This window comes from Triturus cristatus, chromosome 5_1 (assembly GCF_964204655.1).
Source record: "Triturus cristatus chromosome 5_1, aTriCri1.1, whole genome shotgun sequence".
NCBI lineage: Eukaryota > Metazoa > Chordata > Amphibia > Caudata > Salamandridae > Triturus > Triturus cristatus.
Genome location: NC_140587.1, coordinates 462,514,268 through 462,542,083, shown reverse-complemented (window position 1 = coordinate 462,542,083; position 27,816 = coordinate 462,514,268). Strand labels below are relative to the sequence as shown.

At 42.5% G+C, this 27,816-nt stretch overlaps 1 protein-coding gene across 9 annotated transcripts in view; it reads left to right on the top strand.

The window, feature by feature from the left end:
* SLC26A7 (solute carrier family 26 member 7) overlaps positions 1–27,816 on the top strand; it is a 566,650-nt gene that overhangs the window by 515,987 nt on the left and 22,847 nt on the right. For 4 of the 9 annotated variants that reach the window (XM_085605292.1, XM_085605290.1, XM_085605294.1 and 1 more), the window contains 5 exons: positions 4,676–4,813; positions 7,965–8,013; positions 22,631–22,788; positions 25,490–25,544; positions 25,630–25,730. In XM_085605292.1, the coding sequence (XP_085461418.1) occupies positions 4,676–4,813; positions 7,965–8,013; positions 22,631–22,788; positions 25,490–25,544; positions 25,630–25,730 (501 nt within the window). The remainder of the gene's footprint in view (positions 1–4,675; positions 4,814–7,964; positions 8,014–22,630; positions 22,789–25,489; positions 25,545–25,629; positions 25,731–27,816) is intronic. The other 5 variants (XM_085605293.1, XM_085605296.1, XR_014961520.1 and 2 more) reach the window with 3 other exon arrangements.

Here is a 27,816-nt window from a genome sequence, read left to right as displayed (position 1 = left end):
GCTTGGAGTAAGTTTTGATTTGTATACCCATAATTCTCTCTGCCATCATAGAGATCTTGGCAATGCTAAGAAAAGAAATGACACACTAAAGCCCGTTTCTTAAAGGAACAACTGAACCTGAGGTGACAAATAGGCCTCTTCAGCTATGACCTGCATTAGGGATCAGTTCTTGAGAAATTGGGTATGTGGCCCTAGAATGTCTTTAGGCCTTTTGATACCCACTCTAATATTTTTTGGGATTGACATGTGTCTAGTACTTTAGATTTTCTTCCACTTGCGAGGCAAGGAAACACTTAGTTTAAAAAGCATAGTGTGTGGACAGAGTATTAAACATCGAACCCCACAGTGTGTTGGATAAGAACGTGCTTCAAATATTATCCTTATTTTTCCACAGAGGGGTAAGAGTGTGCTTTGCTTCACATGTTGCATCCGCTAAGGAGTATTTTGCAGAGTTTGAGATGTGCTGCCAGCTAACAGTAAACCCTGCCCCATACCAAAATGTTTGTTGAGACCCCTAACAAAATTAGCTACCTTTTCAAAGATGCCTCTGAGGTGCCATCCCAAGATCTTGCAGTCACATTCACAAAATATAAAGAATTAAAGAAAGCTGTTTCTGTTCTAATATTCAGCTATGTGGTCTCTTAAGGTTATAGCAGGCAGATTGCCCATCGCATGAGGCAAACAGCACAAGTCTCTACAATGGATTAAGCTGCTGATGGTCATCAAACAAACATTTGTGAACAAATATATTATGTATTCTTTAAAACATTGTTCTGAAACATACTCATATTCACTGTAGTTAAGTCAAATGCAGAATCTGATGGAAAAGTGCAATGATACATTCTCTACAGTGACCTCTGTTTGACATCATGGTCACCGGTTCAAAGTTTGGCAGGTCCACTGAGCATTAAATTCCTGCAAAGTCAATAAACCACGAATATGGCTCAGTAATAAGCATTTGTTGTTCAGCACAAAGAAACCTTCCTATGTTCTAATAACACTGAAATAGATATTATATTATTGATGGATGCTGGTCAAAATGAGATTCCTTTCTCATGGCCCTCATCCTTGAGTGAAGCCCCAAACCTAATTCTTAGTATCAAAAACCTGAGAAAAATCCTCAGTGAGGAAACTAGAATACAACACACCTTCTAAAGGCCAATTCATCAAATACATAAATCATTTCTGTTCCTGCCTTGTTTCTCAATTTCCTTACCCTCCCTTCTCACCTTTTACCCAGGCACCATCCCCCTCATCCAGTAACTGAGTGGTGCAATTCAATTCCAGCATGACACTGAATTCCCTCATTATTTTCCCAACAAGTGCCTAGCTCGAACTCCTTAAAACCTGAAACATCTGCCAGCACCTTTCCAGCTAGATTGCTAAAAACCTGTTTAACTCACTGGTACCAGTCAACTGATCTATGTTGACAATTTGCCATGGGATTCCCGTAATGTTCACTCTCTCCATTTGACAAAAGCATCAGCTTTTCCATGGAGTACTACATAACTTGCACAATCATCAGACTCACTGCACTGTCACTAAGGTAAATGGCTGCATCCAAGGTGTCCACAGGATCCCATTCTTTCACCTTGCTGTGAATGTCTTCATGATCTAGTCTATGGCCAACAGGAAGAGAAAAGTTGAGAGCAAACAATCCTGGCGGACTCCGGACTCCGGTTCTCCACGGACTATCTTGCAGGTCATTTCCTCGTAAGAGTTCCTGATAATTCCGATGATTTATTTTGGCACACTGTAGTAGTGGAAGAGTTTCCAAAGGGTCTTGCTGTCCAGGCTATTGAATATCTTCTCATAATCAAAAAAGATGACGTAGAGGGGGGAGTTCCATTCCTTCGTCTGATTCACTGAGTTCTGCTGGTGAGAAATAAGCATTTACAGTCGAGGGCCTTTCCGTGGATGCCGGTGCCGTGGAGTCTGGTGGCTAGTGTGCGGTGGAAGACTGTGTTGAAGGCAGCTGAGAGGTTCGGTGGATGAGGGCTGCTGTTTGACCCTGGTCGAGGAGGGAGTGGATATCGTCAGTGGCAGCGAATAGGGCGGTCTCTGTGCTGTCGTTGCAGCAGAATCTGGATTGTGAGATGTCCAGGAAGTTGTTAGAATCAATGAAGTTTGCTAGCTGGGTGTTGACGGCCTTTTCGATGACCTTAGCTGCAAATGGAAGCCGGGAGATGGGCCTGAAGTTTTTGAGGTCTGTTGGGTCTGCGGAGGGTTTCTTCAGGAGAAGGTTGACTTTGGCGTGTTTCCAGTCATCGGGGAATGTGACGATTTAGAGGGAGCAGTTGATCGTCTGGCGTAGTTCGGGTGCGATGGCCATTGCGGCTCTATGGAAGATGTGGGGTGGGCAGGAGTCTAAGGGTGCTCCGGAGTGGATGCTCTTCATGGTCTTTAGGGTGTCTTTTGTCATGAGTGGGGTCCAAGTGATAAGAGTCTGTTCGGGGGTGTCGCTAGGGGCGGGAGCTGGAGAGGTGCAGAGGTCTTGGTTATCGAAGTAGTCATAGATCATCTTAATCTTGAGGTGAAAAAAGGTGCTGAGTCTGTAGCAAAGGTCTTGTGAGGGTGGGATGTCTGTTGTTTCGCAGCAGGGTTTGGCAAATTCCATGATGATGGAAAGGAGTGAATTGGTGTTACGAGTCTCGGTGAGGATTCTGTCTTGGAGGAATTTCTTCTTTGTGTATTTGATGAGCTGGTGATGAGCTGTGGTGGCTGTTCTGTAGGCAGTGCGTGTTTCTGAGATTTTGATGTTCCTCCATGACTTTTTGAGTCATCTGCAGGAGCATTTGGATTCATGGAGTGCGCGGGTGAACCAGCTTGTTTTCTTGATGTGTCGTCCTGTTGCTTCCTTGAGGCTGACGAGTGTGTCTGTGCAGTTCGTGATCCAGTGGTCGAGGCTGCGTGCTGCGGTGTTAGTGTCTGGCGTGGTCGGTGGCGAGGTGGTGATGAAGGCAGACGCGAGCTGGTCTTTGGTGGCTTTGTTCCAGCTTCTATGAGGCAGGCGGTGGGCGTGCTTGTGTAAGGTGGGTTTTTTGAAGGCGAAGTGGATGCAGTGGTGGTAAGTCCAGAGGAGTTCCGTGGTTTGGCTGTAGGAGATGCTGTTTACTTCTGTGAGGGCGGGGTCGAGTGTATGTCCCACTGTGTGTGTGGGGACAGTGACTAATTGCTTCAGTCCTATGTTTGCAAGGTTCTCTAGGAGGGAGGTGGTGTTGGGGTTGTTGTGGTTTTCCGGGTGAAGGTTTAGGTGTCGGAGTAGAATGTAGTCTGTGGAGGCGAGGACGTGGGGGGCAATGAGGTCTGTGATGGTGTCGGTGAAAGGAGCACAGGGACTGGTTGGCCTGTAGATGAGGGTTCAGCGGAGAGTTTGGATCTTGAAGTGGAGGAGCTCAATCAGTGTCGTCCGGGCTGGTGGTCGACATGCGGAAGGTGCTTTTGTGGACAATGGTGATGCCTGCTCCTGGACAGATGGGGCGGTCCTTCCGCAGGATCTCGTATCTGTCGGGAATGGCTATGGCGATGTCGGGCGCGGAGTTGACGTTAGTCCAGATTTCTGTGAGGTAGGCGACGTCGGGTGCATAGGTGTTGAGGAGGTCCCAGATTTCTGTTGCGGGTTTGTGTAGGGAGCGCACGTTGAGGAGGATGCAGTTGAGAGGTTTGTGAGCGGTGGGGTCCGGAAGGCTGGGGGCTGCTACAGGGGTCCGGAGGTGGGTGAAGGTGCAGCAGCAGTGTAGACAAGAGATCGGGCCTTGGGTGTTGCTTGGCATGGAAAGCTGGCAGTTTTTGCTGTGCCCCGGGTTAAGAGCATGGAGGGCGCTGGAGTCATAGCAGAGGTGGGTCAAAGGACCAGGGTCCCTGGTGCTGGTCACGGTCGGGTCGCGGACGGGCGCGGACATGCTTGCCTTTGGTGTGACATCAGCACGCCAGGGGTGCGCCCTCTGTGAGTGTCTGCTGCCATTAAGTAGGGATCTGTGGGAGGGGGGCTCAGCCTGAAGGTGGGAAGGACACACTGGAGGTAGGAGGGGTCATTGGACCAGCAGAGAAGGGGGAAAAGCGCAGGGAAAAGAGCAGCACAGGAAAAGAGGAAAAGGAGGAAACAGAAAGAAACAGAAAGGTAAGGAAACATAAAGAGAAGAAAGAGAAAAAATAAAAAGATGGAAAAGAGAAAGAGGCAAGAGGGGAAGAGCAGCAGAAGAGCTCTCCTACTGGACCACCAGGGATGAGGCGCAGGCAGGAACCTGTGGGTGTAGGAGGGCCTCGAGCACCCTGCAACAGAGCTCAGGGGTCAACACTTAGTGGTGGAGCTGTGCGGGGGAAGAGCAGTCACACTGACCAGTTCAGCTTTGGGTCGTGTTAGCCTGTGCTGCTGGGTTCAAGTGCATTAGTATGTTGCTTTTTCTTATGGTGTCATGATATGTGTTATGTCATTTGAAGTTATCATTTGTAAATTGTTTTCTTGTGCTGTTATTCCTATGTAGTGGTGATTTAGCAGATGTTGAGTATGTGTATGTATACGCTAAATGACTGACATGGTGCCACTGCTCTTAAAATGTTTAGATCCACCTCTGACATGTAACATAACTATAGAAAAACTAAAATAATTAATAAATAAGTGTTTTATGGCTGAAATAATTGAATAATTTAAAATAGTATATGCGTCTTTCCGTAGGAACAATGTCAAAAGGTGAAAATTGTTTCAGTGGGCATGCCTCTTTTTTTCTTGAATGCAAAAAAGTTTCATGCAGATTTAATGAAGATACATTTGAAGAATTCTGAAGGGATACAGCTGCACGACGAACCCAGTAAGGTGAGGTTTTAATATGCAGAGAACGGCTGTACACCTAGATTGAGCAGTGTTGTAAGGGAGGGTTTATATTACAAATGTGTGCTGATGTTATTCCCAGGTTTATATTGCTGCAGCACTTTTATATGCATGTAGGTGTTGACAAGAAGGGAAAGCCGTGCAAGGTAAAAATCAACGTCAATTCACCAAAAGGCCAGGGGTAGTGGAAGCAACATCACACACCATTTGACCTTTATCTTCATTTACACACACATGCTTACACATACACACAGAATCACACAAACACACTCTCTCCTACATAAGCACACTCACCCCTGCACGTGTGCACAGAACATACATTTGAAATAATTTTTTGCTTACCTCTGTTGCCGGGGAAGATAAATAAGTAAATAATATACTATTAGTCACTATTTGTGCAATAAAAAAATGATAAAAATCAAGGAGACTGGAGTCCCAACTAATGTTCATAAGGACGAGCTGCCCCAGTGTTCCTGACACTGATTTTGTCATCTCTGATTCCAAGGGTCGCAAATGCAGTGCAAGAGGTTGCAAGGGGCAAGCCAGGGGTTGCATCTGCGCCAACTGGCAACCCGTAATGATGTCCATGAGGGTAAAAGTAAGAAGGCTTCAATACAATAGTTTTATCTACCAACGTGAGATGGTTGATGCGTTGCATTGTGGAGTGATGTAGAAAACGGATTCACTGCACATAAATGCTTAGTTAGGGGAATGCAGACAAATGATGCATACCATTAGTTAAAGTGAAAAACTGTTTAAAAGTAAAGAGCACCATGCTCAACAGTATACATTCGTTCACAGTATGCATTCGTCCACGTTTGAAATGTTGAAAGGGATTACTACAAGTATTTAACTGCATCATTTATTTTAAAAAGCAAAGTTTCCCCATGTTTTCTTCTGACCTAAAAGAAACAGATTAGAACAATATTTTTTCATTTTTTTTTTTTTTTTTTTTTTAAGTCTTACAGCTAAATGTCATACCAATCCATTGAGGTTTCCTCTTTCATTTGCTTGGTTTGAAAGACTAATTTATTAAGCTAAAAGTAAAATACGCGTGCTTCCAGTCATCTGGGAAGGTGCCTGTTTTAAAGGTGGTGTTGATGTTGCATTGTAGTTCGGGTGCGATGGCGGTCTTGGCTCTGTATTAGATGTGAGGGGGTAGGGATTGGTGGGGGCCCCCGAGTGGATGTCTTTCATGGTTGAGGCGGTGTCTTTGACTGTGATCAGTGTCCAGTTGGAGATGGTGGGCTGGCTGGTGTCTGGGGGCCGTCTGTGGCTTGTGGTGGATGGTCGACAATGTTGTCATAGAAGTTTTTGATTTTGAGGTGGATGTAGGTTCCAAGCTTGTTGCAGAGGTCGTGGAATGGGGGGATGTCTGTGGCTTGGCTGTGTGGGTTGGGGAATTCTTGAATGACATTCAAAAGTTCTTTGGAGTTGGTGGAGTTTGCAAGGATTTTGCTGTGGATGAAGTTCCTCTTGGTGACTCTGATTTGGTTGTGGTAGTCCGTCATGGTGTCTTTGTACGTGGTGTGGTTCTCAGTTGTCTTGGTATTTCTCCAGTTCTTCTCCAGGTGTCTGCAGGTGCGTCTGGCTTCTTGGAGAGCTGTGGTGAACCAGGTGGCTTTCCTAGGATGTTGTATGTTGGGGTTGAGTAGCGGGGCAAGTTCGTCTGCGCAGTTGGCGATCCAGGTGTGGTGCTCTCTGGCTGCGTTGTTTGCATCGGATGCCCAGGTGTAGTTGTCTCAGGTGAGGGTGGAGTTAGGTTACTCATCAGTGACCTTGCTCCAGTTCCTTCGTGGTGGGCGTGGGGCTGGTTTGGGTGCTTTGGGTTTGTCAATGGCGAAGTGTACGCAATGGTGGTTTGTCCATGGCGGTTGCATTGTGTGGCTGAAATGGATGTTGTTTCCTGCCGTCAACATGGGATTGAGGATGTGTCCTGCTCTGTGGGTCAGTGTGTTGATGAGTTGTTTAAGTCCAATGCTGGCGAGGTTGTCACGAAGGATGGTGGAGTTTGGGTCGCTGGGGTTGTCGAGGTGGAAGTTCAGGTCTCCAATGAGTATGTAGTTTGTTGAGGCTATGGCGTGGGGTGCGATGAAGTTGGTGATGGTGAAGGGTGTCTTGGGGGGGGTCTGTAGACGGGGGTTCCTCGGAGTGTGGCTTTGGGGGTGATCTGGATCTGGAAGTGCTGGTGTTCGGCGGAGGGGAAGATTTCGCTGGAGGTAGTGAGGCTGAAGGTGCTCCTATGGACGATGGCGAGCCCCCTCCAGGGTGGTGAGGGCGATCTTTCCTCTGGATCTTGTATTCATCCGGGATGGCAGTGTTGATGTCAGGGGCAGAGGATGCGTTTGTCCAGGTCTCTGTGAAGAAAGCGATGTCAGGCGAGAGGGAGTCGAGTAGGTTCCAGATGTCCATGGCGTGTTTGTGTATGGAGTGTACATTGAGGAGGATGCATTTTAGGGTGTCGCCGGTGTCGGTGGTGTTGGAGGACAGGGTGGTGGCGAGGGTCTGTCGGCAGTGGAGGCAGGAGAACTTGCTGTGGGTCGTGTTTGGCGAGGCCTGTTGGCATTCCCTGAGTCTTCTGGGGTTGAGTGCGAGGAGGGAGGTAGTATCGTAGTGGTGGATGGTCAGAGATATGTATGTAAAGTGTATTCATCATCAGGAAACCCCTACCACATGGGTCAAGAAACCAAAATGGCATTCTAAAGTAAGACCTACTACCTAATAACCTAATACCTTCTACTGACTCCTGAGAGAATGCAGAATTCCATAGTGGGAGACAGTAAAAACAAGATTAGATGATAGTTGAACAAGTTATTATCAGAGACGGAAGAAGAGATTTTCAGGTGAAATGAAAGATAAATTGTGTGCTATTTTTGATGGGAACAAAGTTCTTAGAGTTAGGGACAAGTGTGCCCGTCTCCAAAGTGATACTGTGAAAGCAATATTGACAATCTGGAAGTGGGTACTTTTTTCTCTTCAGTAGCAATGTTTGGGAAAATTAGATAACTAATACCTAACTCCCTTTAAACTATATAACTCATGATGCTGGGATCTCTTATGGTGCAAGAGTCAAAACATGGGGCAACATGCTTAGTAACTACTTATGGTTTGACCACATTTACAATTTGTGTTTTAGGTTGAACTGAGCATTTTACTCACGCCTGTGACAAATGAAACTCAGAATGGTAAGTATATTCCAGTAACTTGTTACTTTGTGTGGGAGTCAAAGAAGGTAAGAAATGTGTAATTACCAGCTGCAGAAAAAATGGAAATTTCTGCTTGGTTACTTTTCTGGTCCTTTAATCATGTGTCAGCTTTTCAATTTGTTTGTTCTTCATAATTGTTAATATCTGAGTTAAAAACTTGGAAACAAACTCACTTTAGTTAAAATACAGGAGAGTAGTAAAATAACCTCTTCCAGAATATACTGTATTTTATTGTAATTGTATTCATATAGTGCATACTATCCCTGATTAGCGGTATGACAAACACCAAACAAGCTTTAAACCTAGTTTCATGTTCTTGCAGGAACCCACTGTATTAGTTTCTCTTCATTGTTTTTCTACCACTACCTCTTTGAAAATCATCTTGTTCTCTTTGTTTTGTTCGTAGCTTCTGTGAGAAATTGGGTTGTGTGTTAAGGCGGGTGTGAGCCTTCTCAAGCAGCAGCCCCAATCGTTGTCGGGGTGAAAGACAATAGACCATTAAATTAACCTGTGCCTAACCCTCTAATATCATGGCACAAAAACAGTCAGGCTTAACTTAGAGGCAAAGTTTTTAACTTGGAGGGAGCTTGCAAACAGTGATATAAGAAAAAACAGAACATAAGCAAAATTCCACACTAATACAGAGTCACATTTATTTGACAGCAAACAGGAGATATTCAATTTTACAAATTTAGGTAAGTAGAGCACCTAAAAGTACAACGCACTACTCACTGCAGTCTGGTCATGATAGAACAAGAGAAAGACATAAGTTCAGACTGACCGCAATGGAGTATCTGCAGGATACAGGGAAAAGGTTAGTTTCACTAACAAACTTACCTTCTCAAAGTCCAGTGTAAAGAGTTCAGCTCGCAGTGGAGGAGTCCACTACGAGCAAGGAGAGCTTCATGGATAGTCATCGCTGTAGCATGAAGAGCAGGTCGGACATTGTGAATGGCCATCATGGAAGCACGAAGATCCTGTCAGGCTTTGAGGATGGCCGTTGCATTGGTGGTCAATGTGGGCTGACGATGCTGTTGCGCAAAGTGCAGATGTCAGGATGCTGGTTGTTGCTGGCGGTCACTGTAGCATAAAGAGTTGAGTTCACCAGAGCTTTGCATTAGGAGTAGTCATGGGGGGTAAGATCTTGGTGCCAACGGGCCCATTCACCACCATGAAGAGCTGAAAAACGTCAGGATTTCTCCTTTTCTTCAAGGCTCAACTGATGCCAAAACAAGGGTCTAGTAGGCACCTCTTGGGGATCAGGAACTCACTGCAGCAAAGGCTAGCAGGGCTCAGGCAGGTCCAGTTGCAGGTCTAGGCAGGTCCAGTGCAGCACATCAGCTGGGCAGTTACAGAGAGGCCTGTGGAGCTTGCTAGATCACTGTAGCTCTGAGCTCTATGCACTGAACCCTGGAAGAATCAACTGGCAGCAATCGGTACTGAGCATCACCCACAGACAGTTCTCCTGCAGACACTGCTGCCGCACCCTCACCCACCTCTGGCCCCCCACGGCCACCCACTGGACACTGGTGCACCCAAACCCCAGAGCTGCATCCTCCTCAACGTACGCTCCCTACACAGACATACAGTAGAAATCTGGGACCTCCTTGGCACCCTGTTGCCAGACGTTGTCTTCCTCACGGAAACCTGGACCAACGCCACCTCCGCCCCTGACATCGCTACAGCCGTCCTGGATGGATACAAGATCCATAGGAAGGACCGCCCAAGCCACCAAGGAGGAGGACTCGCCATTGCGCACAAGAACTCCCCCCTACTCACCACTTCCAGCACAAACAAGTCCTTGTCCCCCACAGAACACCTCCATTTCCATGTCCAGATCCAGACCAGCACCAGAACAATGCTACGCAGCAACCTCGCCATAAAGACCTACAGACCGTTCGCCACAACCATCACTGACCTTATCGCGCCCCACGCTATTGCCTCTATGGATTGCGTACTGCTTGGAAACCTGAACTTCCACTCCGGCAACCTCAGCGACCCGAACTCCACCGCCCTCCTGGACAACCTCGCCAACATCGGGCTAAAACAGCTTGTCACCACCCCCACCCACAAGGCAGGACACACACTTGACCCCATCTTCGCAGGAGGGAACAACATCCACTTCAGCCACACCATGCAACCACTCTGGATGGACCACTACTGTGTATACTTCTCCCTCGATAAAACCTCACAGGCTCACAAACCTACACCACACCCCCCTCGAAGGAATTGGAACAATGTCACCGAGGAGCACCTTAACTCCACCCTCAACCATGATCCCTCTCTCACCAGAACCAACATCAACTCTGCAGCCAACGAACTACATAGATGGATCACCAACAGTGCAGACAAGCTCGCCCCCTCTGTAACTCCGACAAACAGTGCCCCAGAAAAGCCACCTGGTTCACCACAGACCTCAGAGAATCCAGATGCACCTGCAGACGTCTAGAAAAAGTATGGAGAAACAGGAAAACCTCAGAAACTCGGACCACCTACAGGAATGCCATGATAGAATACCACAAATCCACCAAAAGGACCTTCATTCATGATAAAATCCGCGCCAACTCCAGCAACTCGAAGGAACTCTTCAGCATCATACAGGAATTCACCAAACCCCCCCAGCGAAGCCTCAGACGTCACACCTTCCCAGGACCTCTGCAACAAACTCGGCTTCTACTTTTATCTCGAGATCAAGTCCCTCTACAATAACTTCAAAGAACAGACTCCAGACACCAAAACCACACCTACCACCAGCAACGCCAACCAGCCTACCATCTCCGCCTGGACCCGGTCACCACCAAAGACACTGCCATGACCATGAAGAGCATTCACCCAGGAGCAGCCATGGACCCCTGCCCGCGGCACATCTTCCACAGTGCCACCGCCACCATAGCACCCAAGCTATGACTCACCATCAACATTACCTTAGAATCAGGCACATTCCCCGATGACTGGAAATGTGCAAAAGTAAAGCCCCTCCTTAAGAAGCCCTCCGCAGACCCGATGAATCTCAAAAACTACAGAACCATATATCTCCTCGCCTTCGCGGCTAAAGTCACAAGAAGATCGTCACCATCCAGCTCACAAACTTTATTGAAGCCAGCTCCCTACTCGGCGCTTCTCAATCCGGCTTCCACAGCTACCACAGCACCAAGACTGCCCTCCTCGCCGCCACAGACGACATGTGCACCCTCCTTGACCAGGGCTATACAGCGGCCCTCATCTTACTAGACCTCTCTGCAGCCTTTGACACCGTCTTCCACTGCACTCTCACCGTCAGACTCCCCAATGCCGGCATACAGGGAACCACCCTCAACTGGATCTGCTCCTTCCTCACCGGCTGAAACCAAAGAATCAGACTCCCACCTTTCCTCTCCGAACCCACCGAGATCAGCTGCGGAGTACCCCAAGGTTCATCGCTCAGCCCCACGCTCTTCAACATCTACATGGCCCCCCTCACCGTCATCGTCAGACTCATCATATTATCCTATGCTGACGACACCCAGCTCATCCTCTCCCTCAGGAAGGAACCCGACACCAACAGGACCCTTAATGAATCTGGAAATCTTAGAACTGTATTCAGTTTTTTTTTTACTTTTTACCATATGAAATGTCTGACCAGTAACACATTTCCCCAATTTTCTGTTCTGTCGCCTCTCCTCATTTTCAGGGACTTCACATTGTCTAAGCTCAATTTGAACATCTATATTATAATTGTTTAGTCTTTCAGCCAAATAACTGAATGCGGAGTCAATTTACACTTTCAGAGTGAGGGTTGGGTGTTCTAATATCGGTAAACTGGGAGTTTCTATCCCCAAGTCTTAGTTCCATCCACCATGTCAGTCACCTCTTTCCAGGTAAGTGTTGTATACATACTTGTTCATGGCGCGTGGTGTCCACGAGCAAACTTGCATCTTGCTCGTGGAAACCACGCGGAGTGTTGTGTTTCGAACAGGGAGACTCGGGTGGTGGTGAGCGTTGGGGGAAACGTTGGGGATTCATGTTTTGTACTGGAACTGGGAAGGTGAATAAACTTATGCTCCGGCTGAACTTCGTTGTTACTCGTTATTTGTGATAAACGAGTCTTTTTAACATTGGCGACGATCGGGCACGGACCGCCATTGCTTATTTGAAGAAGAAAAGCTGATTTTTAAGGGAGTATTGTGTTCAGTTGAAACTGACACTGTAAGGAGCGTCTCGATAAGGACAAATTCAACGGAAAAAAAAATTCAAGCCCTTTTGGATACAAGGGGCATCCGTCTGCAGCAGTCTATCAACGAGCATTTAATCTGACAAAAGTAAGTCGGAATGAATGTGTTGAGGGTGTAATCAGTTTAAGGAAACAGCAAGGATTGCATCGGAGGTCATTTAAAAAAAAAAACGAGTTTATTACTCACGATTGCAGAAGGATCCTGCACTTGTTTTCTTCTGATTTTCACAGCGTTGGTGTGCATGCGCGCGCTGTATCAGCGCGTCACGTTGATCGACAAGAATGTAAACACAATCTTGTTTCTCGGATCATCTGATTCAACAAAAGATCGACAAGAATCTAAAAACAACCTTGTTTCTCGGATTATCTGATTCTACAAAAAGAACCGAGACTGCATAATTCGTGTAAATTCAGTTTCAGTTACTGGAAGCAGATTGTATCATCGTGTCACGTTCTTCGTAAATACAATTTTGTTTTTGGATTGCCTGATTCAACACAAGGAACTGAGACAGCACATATTCATGTAAACTCAATTTTAGTTGCTGAAAGTAGTGTAGGGTGTAATTAATTTGTCAGATAATCTACAGAAGCCGACAAACAATATGTGAGTTATAATAATTTATGTGTTTTAAGTTTATTGCTATTTTGCATGTAAAATTTACAGTTTATCTACCACTTATAGTGCAATATGTCTGGTATCGTACCTCCTCCTTCTTTTCTATCATCATCGGGTGATCCCCCCATGCCATGGGAAGTATGGGAACCAGTATTTTTGGCATATGTGGAGGTTTTAGAAGGCGAGGATTGCGAACCAGAAAGGAAATTGTCATTGTTAAAACATTGCTTAGGTGGATTTGGTCTAAAAGAATTTCAAACGTTACCTGCGTTGATTAGTCCTGGGAGAATTAATGTTTACCAGTATGCTTCGACACAGCTTAACATACGTTTTGGAAAAAAAAAATGTAGTGATGGAAAGATTTATCTTCTACTCCCGTAAACAACGCAGCGACGAATCTATTGAAGACTATGTCTCAGCACTCAGATCGTTGGCAGTTTCTTGCAAATTTGAGAATATATCATATGAACAAGTACTGAGAGATCAAATTTTAATGCGTACAAACAGCAAGAAAGTTCAGGAGAAATTATGGTCAACATCTGACTTGTCATTAAATGCAGCTATTGATATTGCAAAATCCATTGAACACTCTGAAGAGTTCGTGAAAGAAATTAGAGGAAATGAGAAAACAGATGTATTCAGTGTCAACAAAGAGTTAAAAGATAGTGATAAACAAAAAAGAATTGTTGCCCAAAGATCTGAAAACTTTGCGAAAAATGGGAACAGAATTAAGTATTCAAATGCTAGGGGTGAGAAACATAATTCATTATTATTGTGTTTCAGGTGTGGAAGCAACAGCCATCTAGCAAATTTCAAAGGGTGTCCTGCTATTGACAAAGTTTGTTCTAAATGTAATAGGAAAGGTCATTTCAGTAGGTTTTGCAAAACACCCACAAAGAAAGTAAATTACATACAGTTTTCAGATGATTATGAGCCGTCCTATGACAATGATGAAAATGAAATTAACACTGTAATTAATGTATGTAGTGATGACAAGGTTTCGAAATTTCCTTCCTGTCTCATCAGTGTTGATGGTGTGTTGTTGAGATTTTTGGTTGATTCTTGCGCATGGTATTCTATTATTTCTTTGAAAGTTTTCAACGAAAATTGGCCTAAAAGGGAACTTAGTGATCCTGATGTTTCTCCAGGTGGTTACACAGGGCACAAGATTGATTTGATTGGATATTTTTACGCGAACATAAAATTCGCAGGACGGCAAACTCACAGTAAAATTTATGTGGCAAAGTCAGGAAAATCACTTTTAGGGTGGCCACATCAACACGAATTAAGCATCAAACTTGACCCAAGAGCCAATCCCCCAGTTTTTGTTGTTGACCATGATGTTCACCATGGTCCGGTTATTGTGGATGAGCTCATTAAGGAATTCCCTAGTGTTTTCAGTGGCAAGCTTGGGAAATACGAAGGGTTTGAACATGAAATTAAACTCCATGAGAATGCCATTCCTGTACGTCAGAAAGTAAGAAATGTTCCATTGTCATATAGAGATAAATTGAAGAGTATGTTGAAAAATCTCTGTAATGATGGCATCATTGAGCCAATAGAATCTTCCCCGTGGGTTTCTCCCATTGTGATTTCAGTCAAATCTTCAGGAGAGCTCAGATTATGTGTGGACTTGCGCAGTTTGAACCGAGTCATTTGGGTAGATGCACATCCTCTTCCTAATTTGCATGAGATGGTTTCTACCCTATCCGATGCGCAAGTATTCTCCTGCATTGATTTGGCAAGCGCGTACCACCAGGTAGTCCTGTCTGATGACTCAAAAAATTATACGGCGTTTATCACACCTGAAGGTCTATTCAGGTATCGTCGTATGCCATTTGGGTTGGCTAGTGCTGCTTCTGTTTTCCAGAGGTTGATGAAAGAAACTCTAGAGGGGCTATCAGGGGCCATCGCTTTCCAAGATGATATTTTAGTTTTTGGGAGGAATGATGAGGAGCATGATGAAAATTTACATAACGTCATTGCAGCCTTAGCAAAGAAAGGCCTTACTCTTCGGTTAGATAAATGTAAAATAAAGGCTAAGGAAGTGGATTATTTAGGACACACTATCAGTGGAAAGGGGATCAAACCAAAACATAAGCACATTGAGAGCATTACCAATGCTCCTCTACCGACCTCGAAAGAACAGTTGGTTGCTTTTCTTGGATTGATTGAATTTTATGCTAAATTCATTCCTAATTATTCCATGAAGACTGAACCATTCAGGTGCCTATTGAAAAAAAATGCAAAGTTTGTGTGGACAAGTGACATGACTGAGGCGTTTGAGAAATTGAAGGCATTCATTGTTAATGCACCTTGTTTAAGACCGTTTGTCCCTGGGAAAAAATGCATAGTTATGGTAGATGCAAGCAATTTAGGTCTAGGTAGTGTTTTATTGCAGAAAGATAATTCTAGTGAATGGATTGTAGCATATGCGTCCAGGGTTTTGAGAGATGCAGAGAAGAACTACTCTGTCATTGAAAGAGAGTTACTTGCTTGCGTATGGGGAGCAGAACACTTTAGAAGTTTCTTGTGGGGGACTGATTTCATAATAAAAACTGATCACAAACCGTTAGTTTTTCTAATGTCTCCTGGCGGCGGTAGATCCATGTCTGCACGGTTAGCTAGGTTGTCATCAAGGTTACAATCCTTTCGTTTTCACATTGAATATGTCCAGGGGAAAGCGAATATGCATGCGGATTGCATGTCCAGGTTACCTTTGGATAGTAATAAAGATCATCAGGAGGATGATTGTGAAGTTGCTTTCACAACGCATGATATCAATCTCTTACATGGTGATAAGGCGAGTCTAGATGAAAAGGTTTGGATGGAAGCAATGAGAAATGATAGTGAATTGAGTAATGTTAAGAATTACATTGTGCAGGGATGGCCGGAGGAAAGGAAATTATCTGGTGATATGATGAGTTATTCCAAGGTCCATGATGAATTAGCCATTGAGAATGGGTTGGTTATGAGGATGGACAGAATAATTCCTCCCTTTTCTCTTAGAGAAACCATTATGGGAATTGGCCATGAGGGACACTTGGGAGTTTCATTCACTAGGAGGCGAATAAGGGAAGCATATTGGTGGCCTGGCATTGATTCCGCTGTGGAACATTTTGTACGCAAATGTAACAAATGTTCGAATAGTGACAAATCTGCGGTGCCTTTAAGAGTTGAGTCGTGTCCTGTGGAGTATCCTGTTGGGCCATGGAGGAAACTAGGGCTCGACATTATTGGTCCATTTCATGTTTTGCCCAAGGATAAGTGCTTTGGGATCGTTCTAATTGATTATTTTTCAAAGTGGCCTGAAATCAAGATGGTTAAGGAAGTTACGTCACAAAGTGTCATTGAATTTCTTGATGGTATATTTTGTAGGGAAGGTATTCCTCAGGAGATTGTCACAGACAATGGTCCCCAGTTCATTAGCAGAGAAATGGAGTCATTTTTTGAAAAATGTGGCATAACTCATAGGAGAATTTCAGTTTTCCATCCGGAGTCAAATGGTCAGGTGGAACGCTTTAATCGCGTGGTGAAGGAAGCGATCCAACTTGCCATTAAGGGTGGACTCAATTGGAGCAATGCTCTACAGTCCATGCTACTAGCATATAGGACATCTCCTAATTCAGTAACCTTAATCAGTCCATTCGAGCTTTTGAGGGGACGGAAGCCCAGTACTTGTTTGGTTCCATGGTGGTTAAAGAAGGGTATGGATGATAAGAAGTTGGTTGCTGTTGATTACAATGTAGTTAGACAAAGGGTCAGTGAGTATAAAAAAAAAATGAAAGAAACTATGGACCAGAAGCGAGGTCCAGTGAGCATACAAAAAATTGGAGTGGGTGATCTGGTTCGCATAAAGAGGAAAGAGAATGTCCTTAAGGGTTCCCAAATCTGGTCAGATCCAAAAAGGGTTGTACAAGTTTTCAACAATGCGGTGAGAATAGAGGGTGGAAGTGTTTGGAATCTGAGCAGAGTTTCTGTATTTAAGGGTTCTACACAACCATCTGGGAATGCATCCAATGACATGTGTTTAGATAATGTAAGCAATGACATTCCATTTAGAAATGTTAAAAATGACACACGATTGGAGAATGTGCACAATGAAATGAGGTATGATCAACAACCAGGGTGTTCTCATTGGGGAAGAGATTTTTCTGGAAGAAAACGTGAACACCATTGCCCGGGAAGGTTTAAAGATTATATTATGGTTTAGTTTAACGAATAACAATGAAAAAAAAATGAATGAATAATAAAGGGGGGGAGATGTGTTGTATACATACTTGTTCATGGCGCGTGGTGTCCACGAGCAAACTTGCATCTTGCTCGTGGAAACCACGCGGAGTGTTGTGTTTCGAACAGGGAGACTCGGGTGGTGGTGAGCGTTGGGGGAAACGTTGGGGATTCATGTTTTGTACTGGAACTGGGAAGGTGAATAAACTTATGCTCCGGCTGAACTTCGTTGTTACTCGTTATTTGTGATAAACGAGTCTTTTTAACAGTAAGTACACTCTTTTATCCACTTGCTGCAATTTGGTGGCCCTATTCCAGGTCAGTCGCTCACAAGCCGAGACAGTACATCACCAGTACCCTCGTACCCTCCTGAAAAGGAGGCACAAAGTCATATAATGTGGCCCACTACTGCAAGTGGAGCTCAATAGCATTCATGGGAGTACAACTCCCCAAAGAGAGTACTAAGAGGCTTTTGATCAGAATATATATTGGCACTAACTGAGTTGCTAGCCAGGTCTTTCCATGTCTCATCCTTTGTGTGGATAGGATCTCTTCAGCATGGGTGTTAAGGACAATTCCCTACTCTTTCTGACCAAGACGCTTGCTGCAAGTGCACAGTTTCTAAAATCTCTTGTTACCTCCCCTGTGCATCTCCCCCCCCCCCCGGAGTCACCATACCCATCACTCACACCTCTAAGAGCAGTGTGTTCAAGGGCATCTGTGAAGCCCATTGGTCAGACTTAATTACTAGCAAATAGGGTTCTCAACATCATCAATGCAAAAAGTTCAGCAGTACTTTACCCTTTGCTTAATTTGTAAAACAATGAGGGACAGTGCCTGAAGCTCTGCTCAGAAACCCGGTGGATGGCACTGGTGCATCGAATATCAAGGATGTGTAGTTTTGAATTCTCTCAGGTTTCTTTAAACCAGTATCAGACACTTGCTGCTCCTTTAGCTCACTCATATATGTTCCTCATTTTTCCTGATGTGACAGTTTTCTGTCTTTCTCTTTCTCCTTCCCTTTGTGTGTTTTTCCTCCCTTGCTCTCAGGAAATATCAGATCAGGAAAAATAAGTCCTGGTCCCCCCAAAAAATGCTAGAGGTCCTGACCGGGAACCACCAGCTCAAATTAATCACTGACTTGCCCCCTCCTCTAAGGGAACATGTCAAGGAGAAGACATCCAGTGTGATTCCACAGAGCCTTTAATGAAAGTTGTGGGTGGCCATAATCTGTCTTTATGTTTCTATGTGCATGCAGAAAACTGGGGTGCTGCAGCATACATGCCTTTAGTACCTCCAGATAGCAGGTGCCTGTAGGTTAGTACCCCACTCACAACTGCTGTAGGAAGGTGGCGAAGTAACCAGTCCATCCACTACAAGTGCGACTATTGTGCCCAAAAATATGGGGAACAGTAGCGCCTTCCATTACTGCTTTCTCTGTTGTTCACTGGGGACTTGTCAAGATATTTCTTACCTCTGGGTATGACTTATTTTCCACGATACTTCTTTGTACTGGAGCTGCTTTGTGGGCACAGCACACATGCCGAATTTACAACTCAAAACAAGCCCATGCCCTTTGGAAATAAATCTCGGGGATATCATTTGTGAGAAGTTTATGAAGGGGAAGAAGTGTTTGGAGATCTGATAGCCATCTAGAAGAAACATGCTATTAATTCCCAAATTGGTGGAGCACTAAAAGATATTACGGAGCCAGTTGTGCAGTTGTTACAACAAGGAGCACAAAATAAGTAATCAGGGATTCAATCAATAAAGGGACACTAATGGAAAACATCTGTATGAGAATGTATCTGGGGCATACTTGCATATCTATGAATATCAGAAAAATCGATGAAGAACAAACGTTATTTTGTATACAGAGTTCAGTTAATATGTTAATATGTGTTATCTACACTTTTATTATTATATAATTCTGTTTTATCCTTTCGTTTGACTGACATTGGGCCACAAACAGACGTTTTATATATAAAAAAAAATTATATAACATTTTAAAAAGTAGATGTGATGGAGTGGCCTATTCATAAAGTTTCACCACACATTTGTAAGGTGGAATTATATATGGTCAATTTTAAATCCTTTGTTAAAAATACGTACAAATACAGACTCGAAATATCAGGTGGGCTGTCCTTTTATGTTAGCAAAGCCAGTGCATGGATGCAGAAGTATTCCTTGAAGAGAAGAATAATTGCTCCTTTGGGCAAAAGAAAATTGAATGATTAAGGTAGGGGGAAGTTGTGAACAAAGTAGAGTTGTGGGGAAATTGTAGTTGGGAGGAAACGAAGAACAGTATCAAATGGTTTTAAAGCAAACCTTGAACTTTCATTGAGCACTATTACGGATGTTATCAGTAGTTTGAGCAATCTTGTGAAAAATTGTTTCTGTGTGAGTATATTGTAGAGATCAATTACACTAAATAAATAAAATGTACCCAAGAACAAAAAATATAGACCGGAGTTCTAACCCACGACTCGTATATAACACACAAATTCCAAAAGTAGAATATCTGAAAATCATTATTAAAACAATGAATGAGAATACGACTTGCTTGTAGAAGGTGTTTATCACGATAGCATTTGTGTAGAGCTCTCTGGCATAACTGCTAGCAATAGCTTTGAAGATGGACTGCAACAGCCTGGCGTCACTTGTTAAATTTCCATTTCATTCATGCCTTTTAAAAGGCAGTGTTTCTAACATTAACATTAAACAACTGTTTCTAACATTAAACAACACTGTCCCCAATACTCTATTGTTTGGAGACATGCCACTGTGCAGTCATATGATAAACTTTGTGATTGCAAATCTGCTGGACTCAAATATTGAGTCAACTTTCCAAGAACCCGATAGTGATTGAGCTTAAGGGCCTGATTACAAGTTTGGTGGTCCAGCCGGCTGCACACCTTATTCGCAGCCAGCAATAGACCATAGCACTGGTGGTCTTCTACGGCAGCTGGTTTGTGGGCACAGCACACATGTCGAATTTACAGCTCAAAACAAGCCCATGCCCTTTGGAAATAAATCTCGAGGATATCATTTGTGAGCAGTTTATGAAGGGCAAGAAGTGTTTGGAGATCTGATAGCCATCTAGAAGAAACATGCTATTAATTCCCAACTTGGTGGAGCACTAAAAGACATTAGGGAGCCGATTGAGCAGTTGTTACAACAAGGAGCACAAGATAAGTAATCAGGGATTCAATCAATAAAGGGACACTAATGGAAAACATCTATATGAGAATGTATCTGGGGCATACTTGCATAACTATGAATATCAGAAAAACCAATGAAGAACTAACGTTATTTTGTATGCCGAGTTCAGTTAATATGTCTTATCTACACTTTTATTATTATATAATTGTTTTATTATTTCGTTTGATTGACATTGGGCCACAAACAGATGTTTTTTTAGTTATAAAAATAAATTAAATAACATTGTAAAAAGTAGATGTGATGGAATGGCCTATCAATAAAGTTTCACCACACATTTGTAAGGTGGAATTATATATGGTCAATTTTAAATCCATTGTTAAAAATACGTACAGATACAGACTCGCAATATCAGGGGGCTGTCCTTTTATGTTAGCGAAGCCAGTGCTTGGATGCAGAAGTATTCCTTGAAGAGAAGAATATTTGCTTCTTTTGGCAGGGGGAAGTTGTGAACAAAGTAGAGTTGTGGGGAAATTGTAGGTGGGAGGAAAAGAAGAATAGTATCAAAGGGTTTTACAACAAACCTTGAACTTTCATTGAGCACTATTAAGGATGGTATCAGTAGCTTGAGAAATCTTGTGAAAAATTGTTTGTGTGAGTGTATTGTAGAGATGAGTTACACTTAATAAATAAAATGTACCCAAGAACGAAAAATATAGTCCGGCGTTCTAACCCACGACTCATATATAACATACAAATTCTAAAAGTAGAATATCTGAAATCACTATTAAAACAATGAATGAGAATACGACTTGCTTGAAAAAAAGGTTTTTATCACAATAGCCTTTGTGTAGAGCTCTCTGGCATAACTGCTAGCAATAGCTTTGAAGATGGACAGCAACAGCCTGGCGTCACTTGTTAAATTTCCATTTCATTCATGCCTTTTAAAAGGCAGCGTTTCTAACATTAACATTAAACAACACTGTTCCCAATACTCTATTGTTTGGAGATTGCAAATCTGCTGGACTTAAATCTTGAGTCAACTTTCCAAGAAACCGATAGTGATTGAGCTTAAGGTCCTGATTACAAGTTTGGCGGTCCAGCTGGCTGAACACCTTATTCGCAGCCGGCAATAGACCACAGCACTGGTGGTCTTCCGACCGCCGTATTATGAGTTTGCCACAGTGCCGGAAGTGTGGCTGCAGAAATATTGTGGTGGTGGTGATTAGTTTTCCATCTGTATAGATGCCTGTGTGAACATTTTGACTGCATATGTGTTGAATGCACATATATGCATGATATATGTGGATAAATACCACCTGCCCATTGCCGGAGTCTGACCCATATGTGGGCAGTGCAAGCTATGGGTTTATGGTAAAAAAAGGGCTCATCTGTATATCTCCGCAAACGGTCATAATATGCTGCTGTAAAGGTGGGACCTGAGGAAAAGGTTCCACGTCAAATTCTTACCAAGATAACAGGAAAGGGGTGAGTATGCTCCCAAATCCTTTGTTTCTGCTGACTTAAAGCCGGCAGTCCCACCGCCATGGTCGGTTTGTTGGAAAGCCAACTCTTAATACGGATGGCGTTGAAACTCCAATGTACCGCCCTATGGCTGTTGCTTTTCCCCAAGCGTGACACCGGCGGTCTGTGATGTGCTGGCTATGTGGGCTGTTCAGCCATGGTCTTTCTTTAAGTAATTCCTCCATCTCAGAATACGGCTGTCGGACCGTCGAGCTCCCGGCGGTCGAAACGTGACTGCGGGTACAGCGGTTCACAGACCACCATACTCGTAATAAGGCACAAAATTATGATATAAAGAATAACTCCCAGCTATAACTCATGCTTCCCCCTATTGTGATGTTCTTATATCTTATTCAGGACGTGTAATCTATAAAAAGCAGAAGATAGTGATGACAATGGTACCACTGACACTACCAGTGCTACTCCTTGTTTTCAGGAGCATGAAGGAAAATTAAGAAGGGTTCTTAAAGGCATGTTTATTTTGTGTAGTTTCCTCTATGTGCCATTCCACTTGCCCCTCAGCAGCAGAAATAGCAGACAGCTGGGGGTCTACATATGGGGGAAGGGGGTTCACTTTGTGATGTCATATATTTCACTTCTGCTACCCCTTGCGTTTTGGGGAATCAACCTCATTGGTACAATCAGACGTTTGTGTAGAAATATATAATTGCCATTTTCATTGTCATTGCCATTGCCATATAATTGCCAGTCTACAACATCATAAAGGAAATCTTTGTAAAGTAATAACATTGGTTCTCCCTACCAAATGCCATGAAGCATTGATCTAATAGATGTTTTTATTTTTTTTAAGCATTGCATGGGAACGAATTGCAGTTGAGTTTGTGTTTGTGTCATAGGTAATTTGGATCACCCTGAAGGATCCTCTACAAGTGACCCCTTAGCCCGGGTGGGTGTCACTCTCGCACAGCCATGCAGCACAGTGAGGGACACCTTAATCCTTGACTGCTCAAGATTATCTTTCTTTGACTATACCGGCCTCTCTACGCTTGTTGAGGTATGTAGCAGAACCTTTAATTACACTTGTTTCATTCAAATCTCTACTCATTATTTGAAACCTCCAAGATGTAGTGCTACATTTCAATCACTCTTGCATTAAAAAATTCTGGGCCTGATTCTCAAAGTTAAATATACATGTATAGATTTACTTGCATATATATTTGCCACGAAATATATGTGTAAGTTTACAATTTTTGCTGTTCATTATTTTTGAGTGTAGTGTAAGTGTACATTTTTTTGCTATTCACCATTTCTGAATGTGGATTTACACCTAGCTGTAGACTTGCATATCTACACCCCCTCAAATCAGGGAAAGGAGCTTCTTATAGCAGGATTTACAAGTGCAAAGTTACAACTAGTAAGTTTAAATATGTAGGTTGATATCTCTGCCAGCGAGGCAAAGCTCTCCTTATGGGAATACATATAGTGAAAATTATGAAAATGTATCATTCTTTAAAAAATGAAATATTTAAATTTAGAATGTAAATTTAAATTCATTGCAAAAAAACCTAAAATTAACTTAGAGCTAATAACATAAAATATCACATTGAGTCTTGCAATTAAATGTTCATTAAATAAATAATTAATTGAAATATATTAATTTAATTTAGAAATAATATTTTTCAAACAGTAATTCAAATAAATCCCATCCTCATGTTGATTTTGTATTTCATACATAGTACAGTTTGTTAAAAGTTATGTGCTGTATAATACAAGTTTATTAATACATTTTAAAATGATAAAACAATGATTTAATGATTAAACATATTTAACTTAAAAAATATATATGTTTATAGACATTAGCAACTATGTTTTTTTTTTTAATTCCCCGCCTCCACTGTTTTATATGGGATTGAGTTCCAATATCTGTGAGTGGCCAAGTGTGGTGCTTGACTTACTCCGTGGCTGGGATGAGAACATTTACATCTGTTTTAATGCATTTAGGCCTACAGTAACTTCAGAAGTATAGGGCCTCATCTACAATAAAATGATGCAGCACGGCGCTTCAAGTCCTTTAGCTGCGCCCACTACATCATTTTCAAAGGACAGGGATGCATCATATTAACAACAATACAACGCATCCCTGTGTTTTCTCCTGCACTGGTGCACAATTGGCTGCCATGAGCCAGTGCAGGCACCCTTGAGTCATATTGCAAGGATGCCGGCGCTGGGGGATGATTGTTTTTGTGCAAGAAGAACGACCCTTTGGCCCAAAGACAATCCTTAATGGCATTTACCTCTTTCTATGCATGCTACAGAATGCAGCACGCATAGAAAGAGGAAATACAAGGAGAAATAAAAAGTATTTCTCCTCTTTGCGCCATTCCTATGCCTTCCCTAGGGAGGCGTAGGATTCGGACACAGTCCCAGTTTAACAAGATGTTGTAAATCTGGGAATGATTGAAGTTCCATGGATGTTGCGTGGGAACACCCACAGCAACACCCATTGAATGCCCCTTTCACACAGAGTAATGTGTGAAGAGGGGTTCATATTTACAAGGGCATGAAAAGTCACGCAGGGTGACTTTATGTGGCCTTTTAAATATGGTCAAGGCCATCTCACTGCCGGTGACTCAAAGTTTCTAAATTGTAATTATCTTACTCTTTTGTGGGTATGTATTTGTTTTAGCTAGCTCCTCTCTAAGCCCCATCTTAAATGTCCCTATCCCACCCTATTTGGTATTACGTATTCCTCATTTTCCAGCCACTCCTTTGATCCCTCCCAAACTTACTTCAAAAACATATACTTACATGCACAGTGATTTCTGCCCTGAAGAGACAGGAGAGGTGGAGGTCACACATAGGATTTTGTAGTATGTAAGTAGTATTATGCATTACTGTAACTTTACTGTAAATTCTACAAAATTAGGTTTATGATTCAAGCCCATAGCCTCAGATCTGAAACTAATTCCAAAATTTGTATTTATATTATTTAGCAGTATTACATTAGACATAATAGATGGCAGTGTAACTGAGATTCTACTTGGATTAAGCTTGATGTAAGAATGATGTTAAGAAACATGTATATCAAAAAGTTCCTAATTTATAGCCTCTAGCCAGACTGTGGGGTAATTCTGTTGAACCTCCCACTGTTTCCAATGCATTCTTAGGTACAGTGAGCCTTGGGAACTAGTAAAAGTGTGGCACATCATCATTTTTACCTATTGTATGTGAACATTGTTTGACAACATGCACCATTTTTCCATAACTTTGTGTGTGTAGAAGAACCACTCTTCTGGGGGTCACATACCTCAGAATCAATTAATGTGTTCAACCCCATCCACTTTCAAAGTTCACAAGCTGCCACTGCGTATAGATAGTAGCTATTATTTTCTTTCTTTCCACTTTTTATTCTTCATCATCTTATTACTTTTCTTAATAGTAGTAATCATTGCCCTAATATTATACTAGGTATGGGCTAAGGGAGAAGCATCATCATTAAGATTAGTCTGGATTGGGCATTAAATGTAGATTCAGTAGCTGAAGATGGATTTAACCAAATGGGTTGGGATTACTGCAAAATGTTAGTTTTGTTTTATGCTTGAGTTAACTTTAAATGTAACACAAATAAAGCTAGTCTAAGTAAAATGTTTCAAAATGCATGTACTCTAAGTAGCACTGGTTTAGAATGCCCTTATAATTGTGCACTAGTCTAAAAAGCTTCATCACATATTTAATAAAGACATTTATTTATTCAGATTTACACAGATTTCACAAACAGAGGTGTGACTGTACTACTTGTAGGCTGTAAAGGTTAGTACATTTCAGATGGAAAATGTTTCTAATTGGCTTAATAATTTCAAAGTTGAGTGTTTTAATCATATCTTGTGTTTTGTAGCATCCCAAATTAAAGCAATGCATTACAGTGGCTTAGAATCAGAACACAATATTTTCTTCAACTCAGTATCCACTGCTGTTGCTGCAGTACACTTATACAAAGTAAGTTGCTTTCGAAGGTAAAGAGAATATTTTAATAAATATATGTGGAAAACAATGCACAGTGTTATCCTTTAATTTAAAATATTTTGGAATTATGTAAACATCCTCATACATATCTCTATAAATTTACAAAATGTGTTGTTTTTTAAGATTACCTTTGGCATCTCAGTGTAAAGGTAGCATGCATCCCAGTTTGGGCACAAAGAAGGGTGTGCACCTGTGTTTGGATTCCAAGATGCATGATAAGCACTGCACACAGAGGTTTTTCTGCCATAAATGGTTTGTCCGATACAACCTGGTAAATCTTGGCACAATGAGGAAAACCTCTTTAATCCCTGCTCTATTAAGTTATCCGATCACTAAGGAATTATACAAAATACCTTTGTAAGATGGGTGACGGACACTATTGCTTTTGCTAGTTATTGCATCCTAATTGTATGAGCATCAGCAACACCAAGTGACAAATAGCATGAAGACAACTTTGTGGTTGCAATTCAAGAAGCATCGATGTAATGAGATGGATTGGCATTTCCCAAGCTTGTTCTATGTTTCTTGCAGATCTGGGTAAATCATTCATAATTCAAAAAGGAATGTTGATGTGAAGAGGTACACCAGGGTTTCCCCTTTACATAAAAACAGAGGCTACTCATCAACTTTGAATCACTGAAAAGTGTTAGCTGACAATGACAAATGTCAAGAACAATTCTTTCAAGAACACATGAATTGATCAATTTGTCAAAGAATACACATCTTCTCATTGATGGCTTCATAGCATTAGCCTGTGTAACCTATTGCTATGCATGGAATTTCATTTTCATAAATGTCATGATTCTAGAGGATGCTTGAAAATCAGATTTATCTCAGTTACTCTTGGAAAATGGGAAGTAATTCGACCCTGTGACCATGGACAATGAATCAACTCATCTTCCAAGTCATTTGAAGAGCATACTTTTTTCCAGCAGTTTATGCTGCAAATGTCCTAGAAAAGGTGATATTGTTCCTGAATGCCCAAATAACTGTGTACATGGTCTTTAATTTAATACAGCTACGTAGAGGAATACAATAGTAGTCAACCAAAAAAGAAAAATATGTGATCTTGTTTCCAGCCTCTAGTGATAAGTTTAGCTTCTGCAGCTTTATTTTATGGTTTTGGGTCGATTGCTTTTGAGTTCCTTCCTCATGGCGATTCCTTATGTTTCCTCTGGGTATTGCAGATGATGGCAGCAAAACGGCTTTCATTTCTAGAAAAGAAGCCCTAGAAATTGTCATGACCCGTTGTTTCTACAGATAATTGCCAGAATCCAGAACGAAAAATGGACTTGATCGCTGCAGCGGCACAGAGCGAGGAACATGTAATAAGCAGGAAATACGTACGCAATGGGATACGCATTAGAGCGCTTACCCTCAGAAGTGCGGGAACAGTGGAGAACTCGCATCACACTTGGTTTCATCTGCATTTTTAGGACACAGGTGTCTTGTGTTTTTGATAGGACGTTCTGATGTGACGTGAACTTCAATCAATTGAAGTTTATGAGGGTAAAGGTACACACTTGCTGACAATAAGGGAAAGGGAAAAGCTAACAAGATAACACAGCAAGCCACAATCCGTTCTCGGTACGGACCAGTGGGATAAAGAGCTTTGAGTGGGAGGTTAATTATTTAAGTTTCTTGTGTTGATTTATTATTTTGAGTTCTTATATTAGTTTGTTAATTTAGCTTCAGTGATAGGAATGGCAGTCAGCATGAGTCAACCTCCTCAGTTTTTGTCAGAACGTGGTGAACAGTTGTTGCCCTGTAAAAAATGGAAACATCTCTTTGACTCTTATCTGATGGTGTTAGGGGAGCGGGGGGGGGGGAGAATTCTCTCCGGCCAGGAAACGGGTATTCCTACTTCACAATCTGGGCATTGAGGGTTGCAATATCTACGAGAGCCTTGATCCTATAGCTGTGTTTCACAGTGAAGGAAAAAATGGAAATGTCTATGAAGTGTCAGTGCTTGTGTTGCAAACACAGTTCCTGAAGAACAAGCTCGGGTTTTGGCTATATAGCAGCAAGGCCAAGCCACATATGATCAACAAAACAAGAA